The sequence below is a fragment of the Apodemus sylvaticus genome, chromosome 5 (genome assembly GCF_947179515.1).
Source record: "Apodemus sylvaticus chromosome 5, mApoSyl1.1, whole genome shotgun sequence".
NCBI classification, from domain to species: Eukaryota; Metazoa; Chordata; class Mammalia; order Rodentia; family Muridae; genus Apodemus; species Apodemus sylvaticus.
The window spans coordinates 53,944,120-53,968,973 of NC_067476.1; the positions used below are offsets into that span (position 1 = coordinate 53,944,120).

Here is a 24,854-nt window from a genome sequence, read left to right on the forward strand (position 1 = left end):
AAAGTGAATCTGTTCCACTGTTTTTACTTCTGACCTACTGTCACCTGGATATTTATAATTTGGCTATCATGTTGCCTAATTAGACCAAGTACCGTTAAATCTTAAGGGAAATCATTCATCACCCAATTCCATCATAAAGTCTTTTACATAACAGAAAGCCTGCATCAGCAGGTCTGTGGCTGTTTTCCCAAGAGGGTAAGAATAATTAGGGTGCAGCTCAGGTTTCTGCTCTTGATGTTTTAATAGGGCATTTCTGCCTTTGCTACCTGGCAAGAGAACAACTTAAAACCTGAAAGGTGAATCTATCTCTGCAGAGAGATCTTTGCAGACTGCAGACATCCATCCATTAATGTATCCTAAATACTACTTTCCATAACCAGTTAAATGTTCCTTGAAATCAAGCTGTTTGCTCATTAATATACTGCAGATGTGAGAGCACATGCTTCCTGACACCATTCCCCACATCACTGAAGACAACAGCAACACTAAAGACAAGGCACACGCCTAGGGAGCCCCGAGCGAAGGCATCGAAACATCTCACCTCTGGACTCGATCTCCCTGATGCACATGTCTACAACCATTGGCCGCTTGGTAATGTGAGCTTTCACGAGCGTTGTCAGGTCGCAGCTGTACACCTTCTTCACGTGCTTCAGGTCTGGCTTACAGTCATTGGGGACCATCTTGGAACATTGCTTGTGAACATTCAATCCACAATCTGTGAAAGAATGCAGGAAAAAGTCATGATTATTTTCAGCCTGGGCATTCTGGAGTGCTTGTTTCAGCAGAAGTGCAGCTCCTCCGAGGAGAGGAACAGCAGCTCTCTCCTCCTGGAAAAGTTTGATTAGAACTAGGCCAAGATTTTCTTTCTTTTTGAGATAGTCTCACTATGTAACCCTGGTTGACCCAGAACACTCTACATAGACCAGGTTGGCCTCTAGATATCTGCCAGTCTCTGCTCCTGAATGCTGCAATTAAAGGCATGTGCTATCATACCCAACGAGGCCAGGATTCTGGCTAATGCTTTATTATTTAAGTTTCTAAATGATCCCAGCAAGCAAAAACAAAAGCAAATGATAGATTCCCCACACAGAAACCATTAAGTGCTAAATAGTTATACATAATAGAATGTCACATCACTGATGCTAAGATTTGAGTATGTTTTCTTCATTTTTCTTATGACATGTCGAGAGGTGTGGCCTTTGGGCGGGGGTTTGTCCCTTGTCATGAATGGGTCAGTGTTGCTATGAAGAGGCCTAAGGGAGAGGGTTTTCTCTTCTGCCTTCTCTTGATCTTCCACCTTTTGTTACGGGAGACACAGCAAGGAAGCCCTTCCAGATGCTGGTACCTCGAACCTTCTATCTCAAAACTATGGAATCTAACTCTTGTTCTTTATAACTTATCTAGTTGAAGGTTCTTTGATACAGTGGCACAAAATAGACCAGTCATATAGCTCAAAGTAATTTAAATCTACTGTAAGTTGTAATTATATTTCAAGTTACTTGATATAAAGTGGAATTGGGTAATCAAAATAAAAGTATTCAAGATCTTCTTAAAATTAAATAAATCTGTTCCAGCTAGATGGGGTGGTGTATGCTTTTAAACCCAGCACTAGGGAGACAGAGACAGAGGCAGTCAGATCTCTGAGTTTGAAGCCAGCCTGGTCAACAAAGCAAGTTCTAGGACAGCCAGAACTTCAGAGAAACCCTGTCTCAAAAAACCAAAACAAAACAGCCCCAAACCAAACAAAACCCCAAACCCAAACCAAACAAAAACCCCAATCAAATCTGTTCCTATTTATATCTATTCACAAGCCCCTTTTATTGAAAGAGAGCATTTATTTTCTTGAGTAGTTTAAACAGTCTACTATGCTCGACAGCTAACATTTATGGAGGACTTACTAATATTGCCAAGCACTATACCAGGTGCTGTGTGTTTGCTGTTTCCTTTATAGACACAAAGCACTATCAAATAGCCACTGCTTCTTCGGTTTTCTTTTTATATCTCACAAGCCAAGGTAAGGAATTTATCCAAGGTACATAGTGGAGCTGAAACTCCAGAATTCAGTGGTTCTGGAGCCCTGAGGTCTCCATGTTGGATTGTGCCTCCATTGAAGTTACTCCTCTGGTTTTGCAGGGCTATAACATCTCACGTACTAGAACCCAAGCACTTCCAAGTTATATCCGAGACACCCTTTCAACAACATGAGTACCACGAAAGTTTATAATGGATGAAAAACAACAAACATGCTATGTATGCTAAATTAGACTCAAGTGATAAACTATACTGAGAAAATAATTCAATTAAAGTAAATGCCACCTTTATGTTTTAAAAAGTATAATCTTTCTAATTTTTCCTTTTTTTTTTTTTTTTTTTTTGGTTTTTCAAGACAGGGTTTCTCTGTGTGGTCCTGGCTGAACTGGAACTCACTCTGTAGACCAGGCTGGCCTCGAACTCAGAAATCCGCCTGCCTCTGCCTCCCAGAGTGCTGGGATTACAGGCGTGCGCTACCACCGCCTGGCTATAACCTTTCTAATTTTTAAGTTAAACTGTTATCAGGATCTCTTACAAAACTAGCTTAAATGAAGTAGATGAGTTTGTGTCCAGAATCCCAGACTGTCTGGGCAGCTGCCTCAGCTCTTGCGCAGTTTCATTTTGCTGATGTCACAGCATGGAGAGGGTGAGGGTTCCAAGAGCTACTGAGCTGATGTACCAGGTGCTGGTGATGCTGCTGGCATCAAACTAGTAATGAGTGTCATGGCACGGACAAGAAGAGCCAGCACACAAATACACACGTCTTGTCATAGAATGGACAGACACTGGCAACTTGGAAGAGCAACCAGCTGGGGAGCCTGAGAGGAGCTGCTTGGGCGTGCTGGAGGGAGCCGGGTCTTTGCACAGGTGAGCCTAAGTGGACATCCCAGAGAGGGCAAAACCAGAGTCATGTCTAAATAGTATCATGACTAAGGACAGAAATGTTTCCTGACGCAAGTCCTCACTCTACTACCTGAAGAAACGAGGCAGCACTGCTCCATATCGAGGCCCAAATGATTGTGTGGCTAAGAGTGAAGCCCCTCTTGGCATCTTAACATGTGAAATTTCTAATTTGACAATAAAGCAAACAAGTAGGCAAACATATATCAAAAAGATCTCTTTCCTCCAACACTCAAATGCTGTGGCAGACTTGTAAAACTTGGTCCTCATTCTAGAATCTGTGGGCTATCAACCTGGAGTGAGGTCTGGCACCTTTTCTCTTTAGTGCTTCTTGTAGTGTTGGGCAAGCCTTGGTGTCTGCCACTGTATGTAAGAGCTCCAGGTAGTACTGGGTGCTTGCCAGTGGTACAGGCCTTGCCAAGGCATTGCTGCAAGGTGTGTTGCATGGCCTTGTCACCACCAGCTGACGGTCAGAGGCCATGTGGAACTCAAGGTTCTAAAATGGTCTGAGTGACTGGGGCTGCAGACTTCGTGTCTACATCGTTCTTGACACATTTTATTTAAGTTCAAGTAATTAATGTCTAACTTCTCTGTATTCACCGTATCTGGTGAGTTTTCAATACATTTGCCTTTCAGATATTTGGCCAGCATCTCACTCTACCCTCCCAGGCCTGTAGCTGAGGGCTGTCCTCTTTTATGTTTAATGCTGTTGGGGTTCTCTAATCCCTTGCATATGTTAGACAGCGGCTCTTAGTACGTCAGTGCCAGCCCTTTCAGCTAACTTTAAATGTTGTTGTTTTTTGTTTTCTCCCAAGTGCTTGAACTATAACTTCTGTGCTCCGTCTTCAGTCTCCCTGATTCCTTTGTCACTTCTGTTCTGGTCAGCCCATCACCCAGGTACCCTCTCAGGTATCAGTTTCTAGATGCCAAGATTGCCTTCAGGGCTTTTTACAGTGGTATTTCTTTTCTGACATTTGCCATGTTTTCAAGAATTTCTGTTGGAGTGTTTTAGTACAGCTACTCTTCTTGTCTGACACCCAGAGCATCTCATGTTTTGAGTTTAGGCTTCCCTGGATCCTGGTGGGATAAGTGTCTACTGAGTGTTGTAAGTACAGTAGCCACGTCAATCTTCCATTCAACAGGCTCCTCTTTAAACTTACAATGCTAAACCTGACTCACTTTTAAAAATAAATTTTACATGTTCACCTAAAACTCAGTGTTCTACTGTGTGTGTGTGTGTGTGTGTGTGTGTGTGTGTGTGTGTACCACATGCATGCAGGTAGAGGTCAAAAGAAGGTACTAGATCCTGTGGCTCTCCAGTTACAGGCTACAGGCACATGTGGGTGCTGGGATCTGAATTCCTGTCTTCTGAAAGGGCAAGAAGTCACTTAACTGCTGAGCCATCTCTCCAGTCCCAGCTTTTCTAGATTTCAAAGTTTTCTCTTGGTTAATGAAGATATCTTGTCATGACTGATGTGTGTGTGTGTGTGTGTGTGTGTGTGTGTGTGTGTTTGGTGTTATACTTATTGATAAAGTGAAGTAAAAGCCAGCTGGAGAACTCTTTTAAAGTGTATTTAGTGTCTGAAATGTGGCCATTAGTACTAATGTGGCTGTGCCTTGCTCTTCAGGGGTGTAACACAGGTCACACGTGGCTTTGGAAGAGCAGCTTGGAACAAGCCATCATTGCACAGCTGAAGAGAATGAGTCGTTAGTGTGTTAAGGCTACTGAGCTTGAATTGCAGGGCCTCGATGGACTGCAGACTGACCAGCCTGTGCTGTGCCCACACACCTACTCCTTCCTGCCCACCACACTGTATATGCTGAGGACTTTGTCAGCACCAACGATGAACCGTATACTTTCAATCTTTTGTTCAATAATGTGTAATGTGTCAGTATGCATGTGTGTGTGTGTGTGTGTTTAAAAAAATGTTGCTACATTTCACCTGCACCAGTCTGGCAATTATCTGTGTTTGACCTTATTGGACTTTTAAAAAGCAGTTATAAAACCTAGACATTATAATCTTGTTTCTTCATATCCTGTCCCATATATAACCTTAAAATGAAAATCCAAACATAAACACACATCAAAACATATACATGGCACTAACAGTCTTATATTAATTTATCCTTTGAAACTTTGGTCATCATCTCCTATTTTATATAGCCAGCTACTAAATGTATTTGTGATTCAGTCAAAACTACATCAAGCAATAACTGAACTCAGACTTAAAACTTAAAGGAAATATTTACTAAACAAATATCCTTTATCCCATTTAACAATATAAAACTCTGGGAATAATTTCAGAGACTACATTTCCAACAGGATTCAAGAGGAAATCCTTTGACCACAGGGCAAAGACAATAGAATTAAAATACAGCATCAGAGACTGGAAAGATGGCTCAGTGGTTAAGGACACTGGCAGTTTTTCTAGAGAACTGATTCCCGTGGCCCACATGGTGACTTACAACCATCTGTAACTCCAGGCCTAGAGTATCTGACGCTCTTTTGATCTCCACAGCACCAGGTATGGAAGTGATGCACAGATATACATGGACGTAAAACACCATACACATTAAAAAAAAATTCTAGCATCATTCTCCATTCTTGAGTTCACAGTGCAATGCAGCAGCCCCAAGCATGCTCTGCAAACCATACACTGAAAAAATATCAGCATATGCACAGCATACCACATTTCAGTATGCCAATAAGACTATTTTGTATTTATTTATGCCATAAACAGTTGTTTTTCCAAAAGATACTGACCTATAAATTAGTGAGATATATCATTTGTTATATCTCTTGGTTTTGTTGACTAATTTTACATCATTATTAAACTATATTTCACCCTCCATTTTCTCATGATAAGAAATATATAACAAAGACAGAAAAAGTGAATTACAGAATGGGGCTGGAGTTATAGGAGTTGTGAGCCCTGGATGTGAGTGCTAGGAGCTGAACTAGAGTTCTCTGCCAGAGCAGTTGCTGCTCCTATCTGCTGAGTAATCTGTTCCCCCTCTTTAAAGTGAACACCTCACATTCTAATAGGTATCATGAGTCATTATTTTCATAAGAAAATGAAAAGAAATGGCTTATACCTTGGAATATTTATGAAAATACTACTTTTAACCAAAAGAGGCTGCATAAAAATGTTTAAAAGGGATTGTTCAGATTATCACTGACTTTAAGGAAAATGACCACTGCTAGGTACTAATAAAAATAGAAGTTTTTCTCTTCCAACTAAAAGTTCAATATTTATAAACTTAAAAGTAATTTCTATTATTAGGAGAAAGCCTTCTATCTCCTATTAGAGGGCAGCACTGACAATAAAATAACAACAGCAATGGTGATGACAGTAAGTGCTGAAAATATTAAAGGAGCTTTATTATCTAACCTCAGCTGAAATGTCTGCTTTCAAATAAGTATCAGACTGCATTAAGCAGTATTTGTTAGAATACTGGTTGGTGGTCACTATAATTAAAGGGTTGCAAGATTAGGAAGACTGGGAGCTACTGGTGTTGACCATCTTTTATCACACTTGACATGTGCTTTCCAGTCCTTGCTGTTTCCCTCCAACCCAGCGACAAGAGCACGGCCATCTGCGGAGGCTTGCTTGTGGATTGGAGACCTGATTTAGAGCTGAGATGCTCCAGGAGGATCCCCTTGTGCACATTCTGTCCTTCTGCCCATGGCAGGGAGCATCCTGACGGGCCTGGCCTGGGACGCCTGCCTAGAATCTGATGGTCAGAGAATTGGTGGAAAGAGGAGAAGACTTGGCCTGTTCACATGAAATACATACTGTGCTCTGCTACTTAGAGAAAACGCAGATTAGTATCACACACAAAAATGTTTGCATATAATGCACAACAAAAATATTCAGTTTGCTAATAGGGTAAGAGAAATGAGTGTAATACTGTGTAAATTCTAGTCATTATCACTTCGAAATAATTTATTCTCAGTATACTTCAGAAAATAAAAGGGCAGAATCTTATGCATCTCAGCTGGCCTTGTACTCACAAATGAGCTAAACATAATCTTGACCTTCTCAGCCTTCTGCTGTCACCTCTGCAGTGCTGGAATTGCATGTGTATGACACCATGCCTAGTTCTGTGAGGTACTAGGGACTGAACCTGGGCTTCGAGCATGTTAAGCAAGTACTCTACTGACTGAATCCCATCCCTACCTGTTAGCATATGTTGAGTAGAAGCTGTATGCTAAAGACATCAAAGATGCTTCAGTTCTAAAAATTAAACAGCCCAACTTTAATGATAACCATATTTACTGTTTAGAGCAAATACTACATATTTAAATCTTAAATAGTATTTTTAAGGCCAGGCTAATAGTAGTCTGGGTAGTACTGAGAATAGTAGTTCTATACCAATAAATTTCACATGATGCGAATAATTATTTCATTTCACAAAATATAACAAATAACAGTGTGCATGTGGATACATACACATTGGTGGGACAGAGAAATTCACATTTATTCAGGGATATTAGGATTCTAATTTGGGGAAACAAATTTAAATTGTCTTTAAAATGTGCTTTTATATGTCAAGAATTTTTTTTTTCTCCTTTTTTAGTTTTATGAGCTTGGGTTTCTCTGTGTAGCCCTGGCTGTCCTGGAACTCATTCTGTAGACAAGGTAGGCCTCAAATTCATAGATCCACCTGCCTCTGCCTCCCGAGTACTGGGATTAAAGCCAAGAGCCAGTATACCCAGCTCAAGAATTTCTCTATTGCTGTTTTTTTTAATAATTTATTTTTTATTTTATGTGCACTGATATTTTGCTTGCATGTGTGTGAGGCTGTTGTGTCCCCTGGAACTAGAGTTACAGACCATGTGGGTGCTGGGAGTTGAACCCAGGACCTCTGGAAGAACACTGAGCCATTTCTACAGCCCCAAGAATTTTTTTTTTTTTATTTTTAAATGCAGGTTTATTTATTTTATGTGTATGAGTGTTTTGTCCACATATATCTACATGTACTACATATGTGCCTGGTGCACACAGAATTCAGAAGGCAGCACTGGGTTCCCCTGGAGCTGGAATTCAGATGGCTGTGAGCCACCATGTGGGTACTGGGAATTGAATCTAGGGCCTCTCCAAGAACAAGTGCTGTTAGCCAACCTCTGAGCCATCTCTTTAGTCCACCATATTGAGTGTTTCTTAATGAGCAACAGTTTCTAAATGTAAACCTAAAACACCATCATCATTTTTCACAGAAAAGATTTATTACATTCAGTATCTTTATGGGTCACAAATATTAATGACCAAGTACTTTTTTTGGAATTTGGTAATCATATTTGAATGAAAAATTGCAGACATTTTTTTTTATTCTGCTTTGATTTGATTTAAAAAACAAAACTTAGTAAGGACAATTCCGCTTAACAAGTCAGCTTTAAAATTCTGTTTCCAAGGCAACATATGTCCTTGCACACTGCTTAAAAAAAAAATCTATAGATGTAGTTAAAGCAACACCAAGGCCAAATGTTGCTTTCATCTCCTTCTCTGCGATTCTGAAACAAGCTGGCCTCTTCCTTTTTGGGGACTTAAACATATCCTTACTGCTCTGCCCAGCCAGTGAGCAGGCAAAGGGCAGATGACAAGCAGTCTTCAGCAGGGCTGTTGGCAGGATGCGGAGAGGAGGCTCTTACCTGCACATTTCACTCCCTGAGCGATGAGGCCCCACATGAAGTTGGCACAGTATTCACACCAGTGTGGCCCTCGGAACGTGTGCACCTGAAGAAGAATGGGCAAAGTGGAGAGAGGGGAGAGACATCTGTGAGGAGGCTGTCCTGTATCAATCGAAGCAGCATTACACAAGCCACTCTGAACTCAAGATGCAGCTACATTTAGAAAGACTGACTGAGTGGAACTGATAAGTGACAGTGTTTTCAGAACTTTGTTTCTTCTTTTAGAAGCAATGACACATCAAATCGATAGACTACAATTTCCTCCTGGAACAATGTCTACCCTGGAATTTTCCAATGAGTCTCCCAGGCACACGCAGCCTCCTCTGCATGCTAGGCAAACACTGGGAAGTCTGAGTGTCGTGGCTTGATGGGTAAGAAGCAGGGTTGACAATGTCTTGACTCTAAGAATTTCATCAGATGATCCAGCTTCTATGACAACAGTAGGTCACAAATCTTAAAGTGACATTGGTTGCAACTGAATCATTAAAAAAGAGCCAATTTCTTCAAAACATTTGATATTTACTATCTTAACAAACAATTGCACTTCGTACATACAAAAGCTACAGTTAATGAGAAACTGAAAGTTGGCATTTCAGGCCTGTGATGTCACATTGTCTCTCACAGACATTTATGCATAGGGAAAGTAAAAGATTCCAGTCTAATGCTGGTGAAAAATATTACCAGAACAGAGAAGCTATGAATATGAAACCTACACATTAAATAACAGAATTAGAAAAAATCTTGCCTGATGTAGTGGCATGTGCTTTTAATCTCAGCACTAAGGAGGCAGAAGCAGGCAGCTCCTATGATTTTCTGGTCAGCCAGGGCTACATAGTGAACCAATGTTGTAAAAAAAATTATATATATGCATGTACACACACACACACACATACACACTCATATATATTTAAAAGTATATATCTGAAAGTCATTTATATAAATATATATTTAAATATATATAAAATACATATTTAAAGGTTTTGGGCAAATTATGGTTGAAAATGCACTAGAGAGAGGATACAGTAAGTCAGTTAATTTACTGCCAATTAGACCTAATTAAGGTAATTTTCTCCAGTAGGAAACAGAAAATGTGGCAAAAAAAAAAATCACCAAAAGTTATGATTTCAATGTGTGAATCTACTGAAACAATTTTGTAAAGAGTAAAATGTAGCTAAAAATGTTATTTTTCATAACTGTGATATAAATCTATTGAATAAGTCTCAGAAATAAACTAATGACTCTAGGATATGAATATGTATTTGTATATATTTTACACAGATATATTATTTCTTCAAGCCCAAAATGTTACAAGTGTAACATATTTTATTCAGAAAAACTATACTGAGTGAATCGTGAAAAAGCCATTGTTAATAAGACTCAAGTTCAAAGATGTTGAAATCTCGAATAAACTGGGCAGTGGTGGCCCATGCCTTTAATCCCAGCACTTGGGAATCAGAGGCAGGCGGATTTCTGAGTTCAAGGCCAGCCTGGTCTACAGAGTGAGTTCCAGGACAGCCAGGGCTACACAGAGAAACCCTTGAAAAAAAAATCTCGAATACAATATCCCTAATATATTCAGTGAAATACAGTATATCAGAATCCAAAGTGCTAGACAGGACTGGTAAAAACATCCATACATGGCTGCAGTGAACCCACAGCTCATTCCAGATAGACGTGTGTTTGTGATTACAACAAGCAAGCTTAAAGACCAGGTCTCAGGTTAATTTTGAAAAGGAAGACATAATTCCTCTTATATCTTTTAAGAAAAGGGTCAGGAATGCAACACACACTTGCCTCTGAACTGTTAATAATGTTCTGAGCCCATAAATTAAAAGTATTTCATGCACTTGCTAGAACATGGCCCAAGACCAACAGATTCCCTCCAATACCCCTTGTCTGTGTTCCTCAGAGTAATAAAACTGGATGAACCTCCCCTTCACTCTGATGGGAATGTGGAAGAGACCACAGGTATGGGCTCTTGCAAAGATATATATGATGATATCACTATAGCATCCTAAAGGTACTTTGGAGAAAGTCTTTGGGATACAAATTGGCCTACAGGTTGCCAGGTGTCATGATAAGTATGCATTACTTATGAAATATGTAGGTGAATAAAAATAGAATGAGAATATGGAATAAGCCCCTGGAAGGCCTTTGTAGCTATCATTTACCTCATGGTGAAGCATCTGAAGTTATACCACACAATAAATAGTGCTCGGTTTATTACTTAAATATAAGAGCACTGACTACCAATATTAATACAGCCCCTTCCTGCCTCAGGAGAGCAGTGGTGAATGTGACATGTGCAAATGTGACATGGGCCGAAAAATGACATGGGCCATGTTCTCTAAGCAAAGGTTGCATGTGCATGTCAGAAAGCAGCTATTAAGGAATCATTACTCATACACTTCAGGCTGGTACAGATTTTTATAAAGGCATTCTGAATCAATTATGGGTATTTTCTTCTAAAAAAATGTTTAGAAGTAGCTTGCATAGTCCCCAGCAAACTGTTTTAGAAGCATCAGCCCTAGCTGAAGTTATTCTGCTTACATAGTGCAGTTAACCAGATCCCTGTGGACATTTTACATCTAAAATTCACCTGCCTTATATTTCCTCATTCTGTGATCACAGTCATTCCATGACAATGGACTGTGCCTCTTCTAGCTTTTTGTTCTTCCAGAGGTCATCAAAACAAATAGTGAGTTCATTCATTAATGGAATATTGTATTTTTCAATGAACATTTACTGATGACAGACACAAGATAGAAAGGATGTAAAAAGCCGTGGTAGATACAATTTGGAAGACAGTGTGAGAAGATGCCCATGATAAGTGTCTAGAGTAAGTGTCTAGAGTATGAGGTGAGTGTGTGTATGTGAGAGAGAGAGAGAGAGAGAGAGAGAGAGAGAGAGAGAGAGAGAGAGAGAGAGAGAGAGCGCACTGTTAATTAGACTATGCAGTCAAGGAGACAAGTCTAGAGGAACCTGAACTGGTCAGGATATTTTGGTAGCCATCAGGCTGGGTGAAGTGGGCATGAATTTGAGCAGCACAAATGAGAGGGAGGAACTGGAAGTGATGGAGGTGAGAAGGAGCCAGACTAATGACTAAAGTTTAAGACCTGGCATGTGGGATGCAAAAGAACAGAGAGCTAGTCAGTTTGGAAGGGAAAGGGTGGCAGGGAGAGAGGGGTCAATGATGGAACATGGTCCTTAGGGGAACTAGAGAGAGAACTGGGAGACAGTTACCTTTGAACGAGTTAGCTGGATAGGAGGACCCTTCCTCCTCTCACACCTTGGGTCTCCTAATAGCACAGGCTGATAATGATTGTTGTCAAGATTGACACTGAACTCCAACCCTTCCACCTCCATTTCTCAAATTCTGGGATTATAGTCAAGTGCTACCTGGTTTAAGAACAGCCTTTAGTGAGGCGTGGAAGCGCACGCCTTCTGTCCTAGCACCAGGAGGCAGATTTCTGAGTTTGAGGCCAGACTGGTCTGTAAAGTAAGTTCCAGGACTGTAGGAGCCACACAGAGAAACCCTGTCTCAAAAATCAAACTAACAAGCAAACAAACAAACAACTATGAATAGTCTTTATAGCTAACAACAAATAGCTGTATACTTTAAATAGCTAGTAACCTAATTCCCTAGTAGGGGGCTGGAGAGATGGTTCAGTGGTTAAGGGCACCGACTGCTCTTCCAAAGATCCTGAGTTTAAATCCTAGCAACTACATGGTGTCTCACAATCATCTTAAATGAGATCTGATGTCCCCTTCTGGGGTGTCTGACGACAGCTACAGAGTACTTTCATACAATAATAAAATAAATAAATCTTTTTAAAAAGTAGCTAGTAGATAAGAGTTTTGAATGTTATCAACACAAGGAAACAAATATTTGAGTGAGGCTGATGTCATTATCTTGGTCTGGTTAATACACTCCTGTTGAAATGTTACATTGTGTCCCTAAAAAATATTCATTCAATCATGTATCAATGAAAAGAAACACTCCTTCCTCTGTATAGATCCTAGCACAATGCAAATAGGTAGCATTTGGTGCACAGAATTCTGACACTGACTTGTGCTAACAATTTTATAGAGATGGTTGTGAAGCTAATAAAAATGTAACGCACGTTCAACCATAATGAACAGGTCAGAAGTGGCCCTGCTTAGGAGGATAAGAAGGAAATAGAGGGAAATTGAGGAAAGAAGGTCTACAGCGGGTCACAAGAGGCTTAGGCAAGATGCCCAAGAGCACAAGAACTAGGACCTTTATATTTTACACATGGTAACACGTAGAGAGCCTTATTGGGGTGCCGCGCTGCCTGACAGAAACTTGACAATGACCAAGGACAAGGGCTTCAAGCAGAAATCTGACATTAGGGCATAATAGGGAAGTAGGTTACGGCAGAAATTTTAATCTTAGGGTGGAACAAGAGATTGTTCAGGCAAGATTTTGGGCTTAGACAAGTAGGCTTAAGATTTTGGTCATTCTTACACACCCTTGGAAACAACTGTCACTGAAGTAATAGTGGGACTTTGCTTATTGCCTTGACAATTTTGTGTTTACTGTCTTGCTTGTTCCTCATCGTACTACTATTGATCTTAATTCCTGCATGTAACTAAATTAGTATAAGAGTGGACTGGAAATTATTAAACCTGCCTTCAGTCTCAGAATTGACTGGGGTCATGCTGCCGTTTTGTCTACTTGTCTCTTTCTTTTCAATCCTCACTCCTGCACTGGAGAACCTGTTGACTGACTGAGTGGGCTTGGTCACTAACATGCTAGGCAAACATGAGCACTGAGCTACACACCCAGCCCATTTGTCTGTGTGCTTGTTTTTAAAGACAGAGTCTTCCTGTAGAGCCCAGGCTAGCCTTGAACCTTAGATTCTCCTGTCTTAACCTTATTGGTGTGGGTCACCTCGCCTATCTGACATCAGAAACTTTTGCCTGGAATGCTACTGTACATATAGCAGAGAGCGTTAGAGATCTGCAAATGGTCAATACTTAAGGAATAAACACTATTTCAGCCCTGATAAATACACAACGGAGAGATATGCACTGTACAACACTGTCATTTCATCTAAAGAATCTGAGACTTTTGCTTTCCTGTCCTTCTGTTCTCTGAGGCTGCCAGCTCTTTCTCTGTCCTCACCCCTGCTCACTCTTAGTTTCTGATTCTTAATTTTTGTCCTGGTTAGATGTTTTTGTTGTTGGTTGTTTGCCAATTCTATACAAACCTAGACATATCAGGGAAGAGGGCACCTTAACTGGAAAAAAAAAAAAAGCCTTCATAAGACTGGCCAAGAGGACATTTTCTTGGTTAGTGACTGATGTTTAAGGCCCCACCTCAGTGTGAACAGTACTGTGTTATGTAAGAAAGGAGGTTAAGCACATTATGGTGAATAAGTCAGAAGTGTTCCTCCATGGCCTCTGCTTCAGTTCCAGCCTGACTGGCTTTGATGATGAACTATAAGCTGAAATAAATCCTTTCTTATCCAAATTTCTTTTTTGGTTATATCGTGTTTATCACAGCAATTGAAACCCCAAGTAAGACTGTTATGGACTAGGAAATCTAACAGCAAGACTTTGTTAGCAGTGAATATAAACCAGGAAAAAAAAATGTTCTATTTCCTTGAAGGCCATAATTTTTTTTCTTTTTAAAGTTTTATGTGTATGAGTGTTTTATCTGACTTTATGTCTACACATTAGGTGTGTGCCTGGTATCTAAAGAAGCCAGAAGAGGGTGTCCTTGGATAGTGGTGACCCACCAAGAGGGTACTGGGAATCAAACCCAGTTCCCCAGGAAGTGCTCTTGATAGCTAAGCCATCTCTCCAGCCTGCCCTGAAGGCCTTCTGAGCATACAAAACTGTTGTTCTTTCTGAGTTTTGGACAGTTAAGTGGAATGATGTGGTCTTCTGATGAGTAAGAGACTCCAGCAGCACCTTACCCTCCCTCTGCTTGCTGTCTGACCTGAAGCACACACACTGGCTAAGTAAGAGGGGGAGAGAGGGCTGATGCTAACAATTGTATCAGGTTACCAGAAACACCTTTGGAGATTCTTTTGGTAAGATAATTCAAAGCAGCCGTCTCCAGCAGCATGGCACAGTAGTTAGAAAAGCCACCTGGTAAAGGACTCAGAACTGGGCTGTCTCTAAAGCTGTTGGCCCATAAGACCAGTCGGAGTAAGAGAATACATGCCCAAAGGGCATGGCCAGCTAGCTTTAAATGGCATGGCCAGCTAGCTGTAAAGCCCTTTCCTCTTTTGCACCTGGAAAAAAAAAGAGCGTTATTATCATGGCATGTGCAATTACTTTTTACCTTTGAACAACTCCTTTCATGTTAGCTGCTCTGTTTAAGCAGTAAGATGCATCTAATTAGTGAACTCCAAAAGAGCCTTATCAGTGAAGACACTAACCAAAGCCAGGCTGAAAAGGGCACAGAGAGTGTGAGATGGGAGGTGTGTTAAGAGGCAAAGGCCAGTGTCACATGTCTCCCAGGCAAGGAGCTTGAAGACAGTGAGGTCATCCTCATGGGGTGTGGTGTAATGAACACACCTGCTTCTCACCATGGTCACAGGATTTACAACTCCACTTTAAATACAGTAACAGAAATAGCAAAAAAAGAAGGCTACCCCATCAGAAGATAAAGAAGACAAGGAACACTGCAGCAGCAGCCTCATTATCCTCCTCAGGCAAACAGCCTGCAAACCAGAGGTTTGGTTACAAACCTCCTCTTGTAACCAGTGGAGTTACAAGAGCATTAGGACAGCGAGGGTTTCTGGGGAAGGTGGCAAGGACATTCCACTGCAGCTCCCTCACGTGGGTGGCTCTGATGACTCAGTCCTCCAGCATGGGATAGGCAACTAAAGCAGGGGACAGATGAAAGCATCAAATGGAAGGAACACACAAGTGTAGGCAGCCAGGCAGGAAACACCATTTCTTCCATATTCCTCAGCTTTATGGGTTAGTGAATACCTTGTTATTGCTGTTAAAAAACATCCCACTAGGGGCTGGAGAGATGGCTCAGTGGTTAAGAGCACTGACTGCTCTTCCAGAGGTCCTGAGTTCAAATCCCAGCAACCACATGGTGGCTCACAACCAACTACAGTGTGATCTGATGCCCTCTTCTGGTGTGTCTGAAGATAGCTACAGTGTATTCATATAAATAAGATAAATAAATCTTAAAAAAAAAAATCCCACTATATAGTGCAGGCTGGCTTGGAACTCATGACCTTCCTGTGTCATGCAACTGTGATCCTGCTCTTTAGGCTGAGATTGATGGTCTTCAACTTTAAATTATCAATGCTAGTCTCACCACAATAATTTAATTTTTTTAATTACTTGATATGAAACTTACAACTCAGTCTTAATTTGATCACTTCTGCTAACATACATACACACACACACACACACACACAGGCACACATGTATACACATAGATAGTAAGGTATAAAGATATGCATATCATATTAGGTATGAACACTGGCAGTAACTACATGAAGTTATATACAGTCTCCTGCAAACAAAGATGGGATTAAAATTAAAGTAGGGGTTCCTTTAGCATCATAACAATACCTTCTTGCTTATTATTTAGTCAAATCTAGTCAAATTGTCCTCAAACACTGGAGAAAAATAGTAAAGTTTGGGTTGAGTTAAGCCACCAACACTGTCATTATACTGGCCATTTTGTTTGAACAGTCTGATAATGCTGTGACCTCAGTTGGAAATAGAGAAGAAATGTCTGGGACTCTGCTGAAGCAGTTCTAAGCAATAGTTGGAGAAAGTTAAGTGTCTGGAGTAGGACAAGTCTTGCCACACATGGTGGCAGGAAACTGAAGCCAGGCAGGCATGGGACAGGTGGGAGGGGCTTAGGTGCTGATGACGGTCTCCACAGCTGGCCGCTGAACACACTGTCACATAGGGGAGGATTTTCAGAGTCTGCACCAGGTGTGTACTGCACAACTCAACAATGCGAACAGAGCATCGTTCTGATCAGTATGGCCAAGGAAAGAAGACTGGTGACTGTACATTTCAAGAATGGACAACTATTCAAAACTGAGGGAAGACCCCATAACAGCTTTTCCAGACCGACAGTGGCCAGAACAGAATAAACAATGTCCTGATACAAGGAACAAGCCAGAGGGAGAGTTGATCAGTTTGGCCAGACATGGCATTAGCCTTGTACTAGGACAGCTAGCGGGGCAGCATGGTCTCTCAGCCCTGTTTCCATGTAATGAGAGCCATAGAAACAGGTTCTATTAAATGGTGCATGAAGCAGTACTTTGAATATGGAGAAAAACAGTGATTTATTGTAAATTCTATTCATAAGAATCGTTCCTTGGGCTAAGGAAATGGCTTGGTTGGTAGAGTGTTTACTGTGTTTTTCTGTTCAGTTCCCAGAACCATGTGAAAAATCCAGGTATGTTGTCATGCACTTTTAACAGTGCTGTAGAATTTACTGGGGTTCACTGGCGAGTCAGTGCTAGGATTACAGATGCTGCCATCCTTAGCTTTTTTGTCCATTTCTAATCATACTACAAGATGTAAATTATGTAATAAAAGTAAAACAACAGCTGGGCATGGTGGCCTGCACTTTTAATCCCAACATTCTGGAGGCAGAGGCCAAAGGATCTGTGCCTCTGAGGTTAGCAAGGTCTATAGAGCAACTTTCAGGAGAGCCAGGGTTATGCAGAGAAATCTTACCTTAAAAACATAATAATGATTAAAAAAATAAAACAACAAAAATAAGCAAACCACTCTTTTTTTAAAAAATATTTATTTATTTATTATATGTAAGTACACTGTAGCTATCTTTAGATGCCAGAAGAGGGAGTCAGATCTCCTTACGGATGGTTGTGAGCCACCATGTGTGGGATTTGAACTCATGACCTTTGGAAGAGTAGTCAGTGCTCCTACCCGCTTAACCATCTCTCCAGCCTGAAGATTTATTTATTTATTATATGTAAGTACACTGTAGCTGTCTTCAGACACCAGAAGAGGGTGTCAGATCTCTTTACAGATGGTTGTGAGCCACCATATGGGTGCTGGGATTTGAACTCATAACCTTCGGAAGAGCAGTCGGTGCTCTTACCCACTGAGCCATCTCTCCAGCCCAGCAAACCACTCTTAATGTCAAAGTGTGGATGGTTAAAGCCCATCCTTTCTGTCCCTTTCTCCGGGTAGCTTTCCCTCGTAACCGACCATTTTCAAGGCTGAAGGATATCAAATGCTAAGGATGGCAAGGCAGCTCAGCAGTGCAGCCAACTACAAAAACCTGAAGCCAACCTCTGTGACCCTCATGTGGAAGGAGAGAATTGTCTGCTCATATGGCATTCAAATGCCTCCTACCCTTAGCACACTACACACACACACACACACACACACACACACACACACACACACACACACACAACTACACACACACAAATACATTTACCACAACAAATACAGGTTCTTAAATGTAACATTTAAGAAATCCAATGTATGGAGGAAGAGAGATGGCTCAGAGGTTAAGAGCACTGGTTGTTCTTCCTGAGGACCCAGGTTCAATTCCCAGTACCCACACTGTATCTCAGAACTGTCTGTAACTCCATCTCCAGGGGATCTGACACACTCACACAGACATACATGAAGGCAAAACATCAATGCACATAAAATAAAAATAAGTAAGTCATACAAGCATTAAAATAACCCAGTGTAATATAAAACAATATTCTACTTTGAGAATAGATTCATTACTTGGATAAATGAGCTTGTATTGTACTGGAGAGATGGCTCAGCAGTTAAGACCACTGGTTGCCCTTCCAGAGGTCTTAGGTTCAATTTCCAGAAACCACATGGTGGTTCACAACCATGTATAATTGGATCTGATGCCCTCTCCTGGCATACAGGTATACATGCAGATAGAGCATTAATACAATTAATACAATAAATAATAAATAAATATAAAGAGTATTTAAAAATGAACTTGTATTAAAATATCAGTGGTAAAAGCGAACACAATAATCAATATTTAAAATAAACAATCTTTTAGTTACAATAGTAAGTATAGTAAGAAGAGAAAAGAAAAGAAAAGAAAGAAAGAAAGAAAGAAAGAAAGAAAGAAAGAAAGAAAGAAAGAAAGAAAATAGAACCACAACCAATAAAAATGTAGAGTTGTGGAGCCCAGTCCTAAATGATACATCTAGGATACTGGTCCTGCACCTAAGGCTTGGGAATCACTGCAAAAGAGGAGGTGGAATGATTGATAGTAAGGAAAAAGAGTTAGCTGTGAGATTGTGTCGCCTAGAGATGTCAGAGAAGCCACACCCAAGAAATCTCACCATGTTGCTGAATAACACCAACAGATACACTAGTAGTCATGGCCAAGGGTGGGGAGCCAGAGACCTCAACCCTACATAAAGAACTACAGCAACGAAGGAATGCCAAGTGGGAGAAACAGTCTTCCTGAGGGAAGAGTACACACATCCAATATCAAATGGTCAGCCCTATAACACATAAAAGTAACATTATACAGACAGAGGAGGTTGTGTTGTATTTAGGAATACATGCACACGCTCTCCCTACATGACATACATATGCAGCACACATATACATACATAAAAATAACAATTAAAAAGAGGTCATTGCCGTGCAAGTGGTGGTGCACACCTTTAATTCCCACACTTGGGAGGCAGAGGCAGGTAGATCTCTGAGTCTACAAAGCAAGTTCCAGGATAGCTAGGGCTGTTACACAGAGAAATCCTATCTCAAAAACAAACAAAAAACAAACAAAACCACCCAACCAAACAACAAAACAAAACAAAACAATGAGGTCACAAACAGGAAAGAAGGCAGGGGTTGGTTTACATGGGAGGGAGGGGGGAGGAAACAGAAGCAGGAACTCATGTAACTGCATTATAATCTTAAAAATATTTTTAAAGTTGCCTTATGTTTAATTATGTGTGTGTATATGTGCTCATGAGTGCTAGTGTCCCTGGGGCCGGATGTATGAATTCTCTTGGAGTTGGGGTTTAACTGGCTGTTGTGGGTGCTGGGAACAGATTTTTTTGTCCTCTGTAAAATCAGTATGTATTCTTAACTACCGACCGAGCCTTCTCTCTAGCACTCAGATTGAATTCATTGAGACAGAGGCTCACTATGTAGATCAGCTGGCTTTGAACTCAGAGATCCACCCACCTCTGCCTCCTGAGTGCTGGAATTAAAAGTGTGTGTGCCACCATGTTTGGCCAATTTTGTTTTTTTAACTGAATATTTACTTTAAGGGTACATCCTCCCTGTTGTTACTGTTTCATAAATTATCAATTAGATCAAATTGGCTGATTAAAGCTCCCAGGCTCCTACTTTTGGTTCTAGTTAGAATTATTGAAACTTCTAACGATGATGTGGACTGTCTATTCCATTTCCAGCTCAGCTATACGTATTTGAATCTGTTATTAGGCATATATACACTTTAAAATATTAGTCCTCTTAATGAATTTCTTTATTTCCAATGATATTCCTTGTCTTATAAACTAGTACATTAGCATGTATGGCTTAGATCTGGGCCAATTAGCATTCTACTCTCCTGACAGGATCTGCTGTGCAGAGATGAACATGGACACATCATCAGGAAAATGCGTGTGAGGCCTTGAGTCCGACCAAACTATGTCTAAGGTGAGACTCTGGCAAGATAAATAACTGGAGCCTCTGTCACCATCCTGCCACCAAAACGAGCCTCAAAATAGCTCAAAGTTGGAAGATGGTCCTGGATGCATTTTAATCCCCTCAGGATGGAGCTGATTGTTAATGCTGGACTTCTATTATGTGACACACCGCCAGTCTGGGTTAGGCTTCTTGACACAAGGAAAAATATCACAAATGTTCTATGAAATGGTAAATATTATCCAATAGTTACATGTAATTAAAAATGGAAAACCAAACCACTGAGCACCCATAGTAAACCTGCTGCCTCCAGGAGAGGACGCGTCCGTGACCTGGACTGAGCCAGAGCAGAAGCTGAGGCTGGGCCACATGTCAGAGGTGGAGCTTCAGAGACAGTGTTAAACCAGAGAAGGAACATGCAGGAAGGAACAGTAACGACTGCTGACAAAATGGCAGAAAACACTCGCAAAGGATCTATCTGATGGGCTAGCATCAGAATGTATTAGAAATTCATCCTAAGTGAGGTAACCCAATCACAAAAGAATACAGATGGAATGCCATCTCTGATAAGTGGATATTAATTAGCCCAGAAGCCCTGAATACCCAAGGCACAAATCGCATAACAAATGATTCCCAGGCTCCTGATCCTGGAAAGGATTGACCTAGCATTGGAGGGGAATATAAGGACAGAGAAAAAGGAGGGAGGTGATCAGAGTATGGATGGAGAGAAGAAGGTTTATGGGACATATGGGGAGGGGGGATCCGGGAAAGGGGAAATCATTTGGAATGTAAATAAAGAATATAGAAAATAAAAATATTAAAAAAAAAAAAAGAAATTCCTTGCACTGAGTACAGAGCCACCAAGCAGCCTTAATTTTATTTATTTATTTATTTAATTATTATTATTATTATTATTGGTGTGTATGTGTGTGTACACATGGTTGGGGCACACATGGCCAAGGCATGCACATGGAGGTCAGAGGACAAGTTTTATAACTTGCTTCTCTTGTTATACTTTGGATTCTAAGGATCAAACATAGCCTGATGGCCTTGCAAAGAAAGCACTTTTACCAGTTGAAGTACCTCACCTGCATACCTGCAAATAACTCCAAAACATGGGGCAGGTCTAGGGAGAGAGAGAGAGAGAGAGAGAGAGAGAGAGAGAGAGAGAGAGAGAGAGAGAGAGAGAGAATGTGATAGGGAGAGAGTGTGTGTGTGAGTGTGTGAGAGTGTGTGTGTGTGTGTGTGTGTGTGAGAGAGAGAGTGTGTGTGAGTGTGTGTGTGTGTGTGTGTGTGACCATCCAGGAGCTTAAGCCCAGCCTGTAAAGGAAGCATGGTGAGCCTCATCTCAAAAAGGGAAAAAGATGGGGAGGCTCACATAAACATGTATTCATGGAAGATACAAAAACGATTAACATGAAAAGATCACATACTATGATTAATCTCAAGGGAAATGCAAATCAAAATTAAAATGGAGTGCCACCTCCTGGGTAGTGAAAATGCCTATCCCCGAATGGGAAGAACCACTGCTGTGAGAGTGGAGAACCGAGATCCTGATGGTGCCAGTGAGAATGTGAAATGCTTCAGCTGTTAACAAAAACTGCCCGGCTGTTCTTTTAAGACATTAATACAGCCTATCCCAGAAGTCTGACGTCAGGATCTCAAAGAGATAGCCTTACCCTCTGTCAACAGCAGCATTAACTGTAACATTTAAGGTATTTCTTAACAGCCAACTTATGGGGGGGGGGGGAGGGAGGAACACCCTAAATATTCTTGAGCGATGAGTAAAGAAAATGGGTAAACATTTAAAGAAATGGTTTCACTTTGGCTTTTTATTGCTATGATCAAAACCTGACCAAAAGCAACTTGGGGGTGTGGGAGTATGCTCTGGCACATAGGTATGCTGGGTCACAGTCTACTGAAAGCTAAGGTGGAGGCTGACGCAAGGTAGAAGCTGGGCAGGAACTGGAGCAGTGTGGCTTCCTGGCACTCATCACTGCTGCTCCACTTACTGTTTCCATACCAACAAGGCCAGCTCACAGGGTAACACTGACCAAGGTCAGGTGGACTCTCTCAATCAATAATTAATCAAATATATGTCCCACAGACCCGTCGCCAGGCAATTCCTCAAATGAGATTCCTTTTCAGATATGTCTAGGCTTGTGTCAAGTTGACAGAAACCAACCAGCACAGGAATATTAATTTACCTTTTAGAAATAAATTTTACCACATGTTAAATACAGATGAAACTGAAGGGCACTGTGCTAAGTGAAATAGGCCAGTCCACCAAGACAAGCTTCAGATCCACTTACATGCAGAGTCTCAGATAATCCAACTCATAGAAACAGAGACTGGATTCCAGGGATTGGGAAGCCAGAAAAGTGGTAAAGTTGTAGCTGATCTATTATACTGTTTGTGTCTAGTTAACAGTTCTGTTAACTAGTCAACTATGCCTAGTTTATGACACTGCCAGATAGTCAACAGTGGCTAGTTAATAGTGCACTTAAATATTTAATAAGGTAGATAGATCTCATGTTCTTCTCAAAACAAATTAACAAAATCCCATCCTCAAAAGTCAGAACTGCAGAATTGTGAAGGACTTTCTAGCAGTCCTAGCTGTGCTTCACATGCTTGTTCTGGGTTGTCACATCACTGCAAGCAGAATGTGATAGGTTACAGCCACTTCACATCACATTCACACACTGAACATGGAATTCTGGCGAACAGGGCATTAGTAAAGTATTTTGACACCCATGTTCAGGCATAAATCAACATCATGGTCTCCTCATTATACTGGTATTTGCACTCGAGTATCAGAACGAGGCCTTCAGTCAACATTTCAACCATTAGCAAGGAGGGGTGAGGTGAGAGGGCTGCAGTGCTGGGGCCGCAGAGGCCAGGGCACAGAAGGCAGCAAGCCTTCCAGAAGGCAGCGGGAGAGAGGCAGGGAGAGAGAGGGAGAGGGGGCAGAGAGGCAGAGGGAGAGAGGGGCAGGGGCAGAGGCAGAGGCAGAGGCAGAGGCAGAGGCAGAGGCAGAGGCAGAGGCAGAGGCAGAGGCAGAGGCAGAGGCAGAGGCAGAGGCAGGTGTGCTCACTATTTTTGGCTCTCAGCATCTGAGAAGCACTAGGCCAGGTAGCAACAGAAGCGAAGCTCTTACAGGGACCTTATAGGTGACTTTTCCAACCTCCAGCTTCTGCTCATCAGTCCTTTTCTCGTCTGACTGCAGAGGCAGAGAGAACCCCATTATGTACCGATCTTGGCTATTTTTGTCTTCTTTGGCCCACATTCAAAGTGAAGAGGGGAGGAATGTACTTAATATAAAATACACATTGCAGCTCCTTTTAACCTCTTGTTTGCAGAAAAACTATTCCTTGAACATCTCATGTTGGATAATCCATGTTCATACCCATAAAGAATAGTACATAACTGCAAAAGCTTATTAGTAAGATACTTTATGATAACTACATTAATGAGGCCAAGACAGAAGAATCTGGACTTGAGGTCAACCTGGACTACATAATAAGTTCAAGGCCAGCCTAGGCTATATAGTTAGACTCTGTCTTAAAAAAATTTTTTTTTAAATTGCAAAAACCATGATGTTATTAGAGTTTTCATTTAATTTTTACAAAGTATGTAAGTTTTATTAATATAAAATAACTCAGGTTCTAAGAATGTATTTTCAGAATGTATTTTGTATTGAGATTTTCTGTTGTCTTCAGACTTGGTTTCAAAATAACAGGTCCACTATGTCACACTGTATACTAACTCAGTCAGTCTTTCAGTCAACACCTCTTAAACACGTACCAGCTGCCAGCACTTTTCCACATATAGCAAAAAGGGGAAAAAAGATTAGAGTGACGGAGACGGTGGTAAGACCTTTAGTGGGTAGAGCACAAGGGAGCGAGAAGGCACCGTCACTGAACATAAAATTTCAGTGCAGCAAAAGAGAAACAAACAAAACTCCTCTCGATACATATCAAATGAAAGAGCAGAAGGCCCGGATCTATGTGTCCCAGGAAAGACCCCTTCATCAGGAGAGCGGCCACTGCTGCCCTCTGGTTGACAAGCTACAGGCACTGCCTGCTGGTCAGGTGCTTACTACTTCTCCATTTCGGAAGCCCTGATCACTAGCCTTATTATGGAAGCCTCCTGTTGTGGTGCTATTTGAATTCTATCACCATTTCACATTTAGGAAGCCACTGCCTGTATCTTCTCTTGGAAACAGGATCTCACTGTACTCTGTAGTACATGAAATACTCAAGGGCTCTTTTGTAAGCCCAACTCTGCCCTGGAGCTGAATGGGACCCTCAGGATCTCCCAAGACTCTCCACCACACTGTGATCTCTGCTGGGAGGAAGGCCAGGAGTCAATCACTCTTTTATATAAATGAATTAACTGATATAAACCCAGAAAAAAACCAGTTAGAGATAATAGATCATAATAAGTAGTGGCTACCATGTTCCTATGTAAACCAGGAACTTGGAGTTTTCTCCCACAGAAAGGGAGGTTTAGAGATTAAGCATGCGGGTCAATCAGGCAATGGTCCAAGTCACTCACGAGCAAATGCCTGAGGGCAAAGGCTGAGTCTCCA

The 24,854-nt window shown here is 41.2% G+C and overlaps 1 protein-coding gene across 1 annotated transcript in view; it reads right to left on the reverse strand.

The window, feature by feature from the left end:
• Positions 1-24,854, reverse strand: part of Chn1 (chimerin 1) — a 153,203-nt gene that overhangs the window by 13,254 nt on the left and 115,095 nt on the right. The window contains exons 8-9 of the mRNA XM_052182719.1: positions 8,585-8,669; positions 542-715 (exon numbers count right to left, since the gene is read on the reverse strand). Coding sequence (XP_052038679.1) covers positions 542-715; positions 8,585-8,669 — 259 coding nt within the window. The remainder of the gene's footprint in view (positions 1-541; positions 716-8,584; positions 8,670-24,854) is intronic.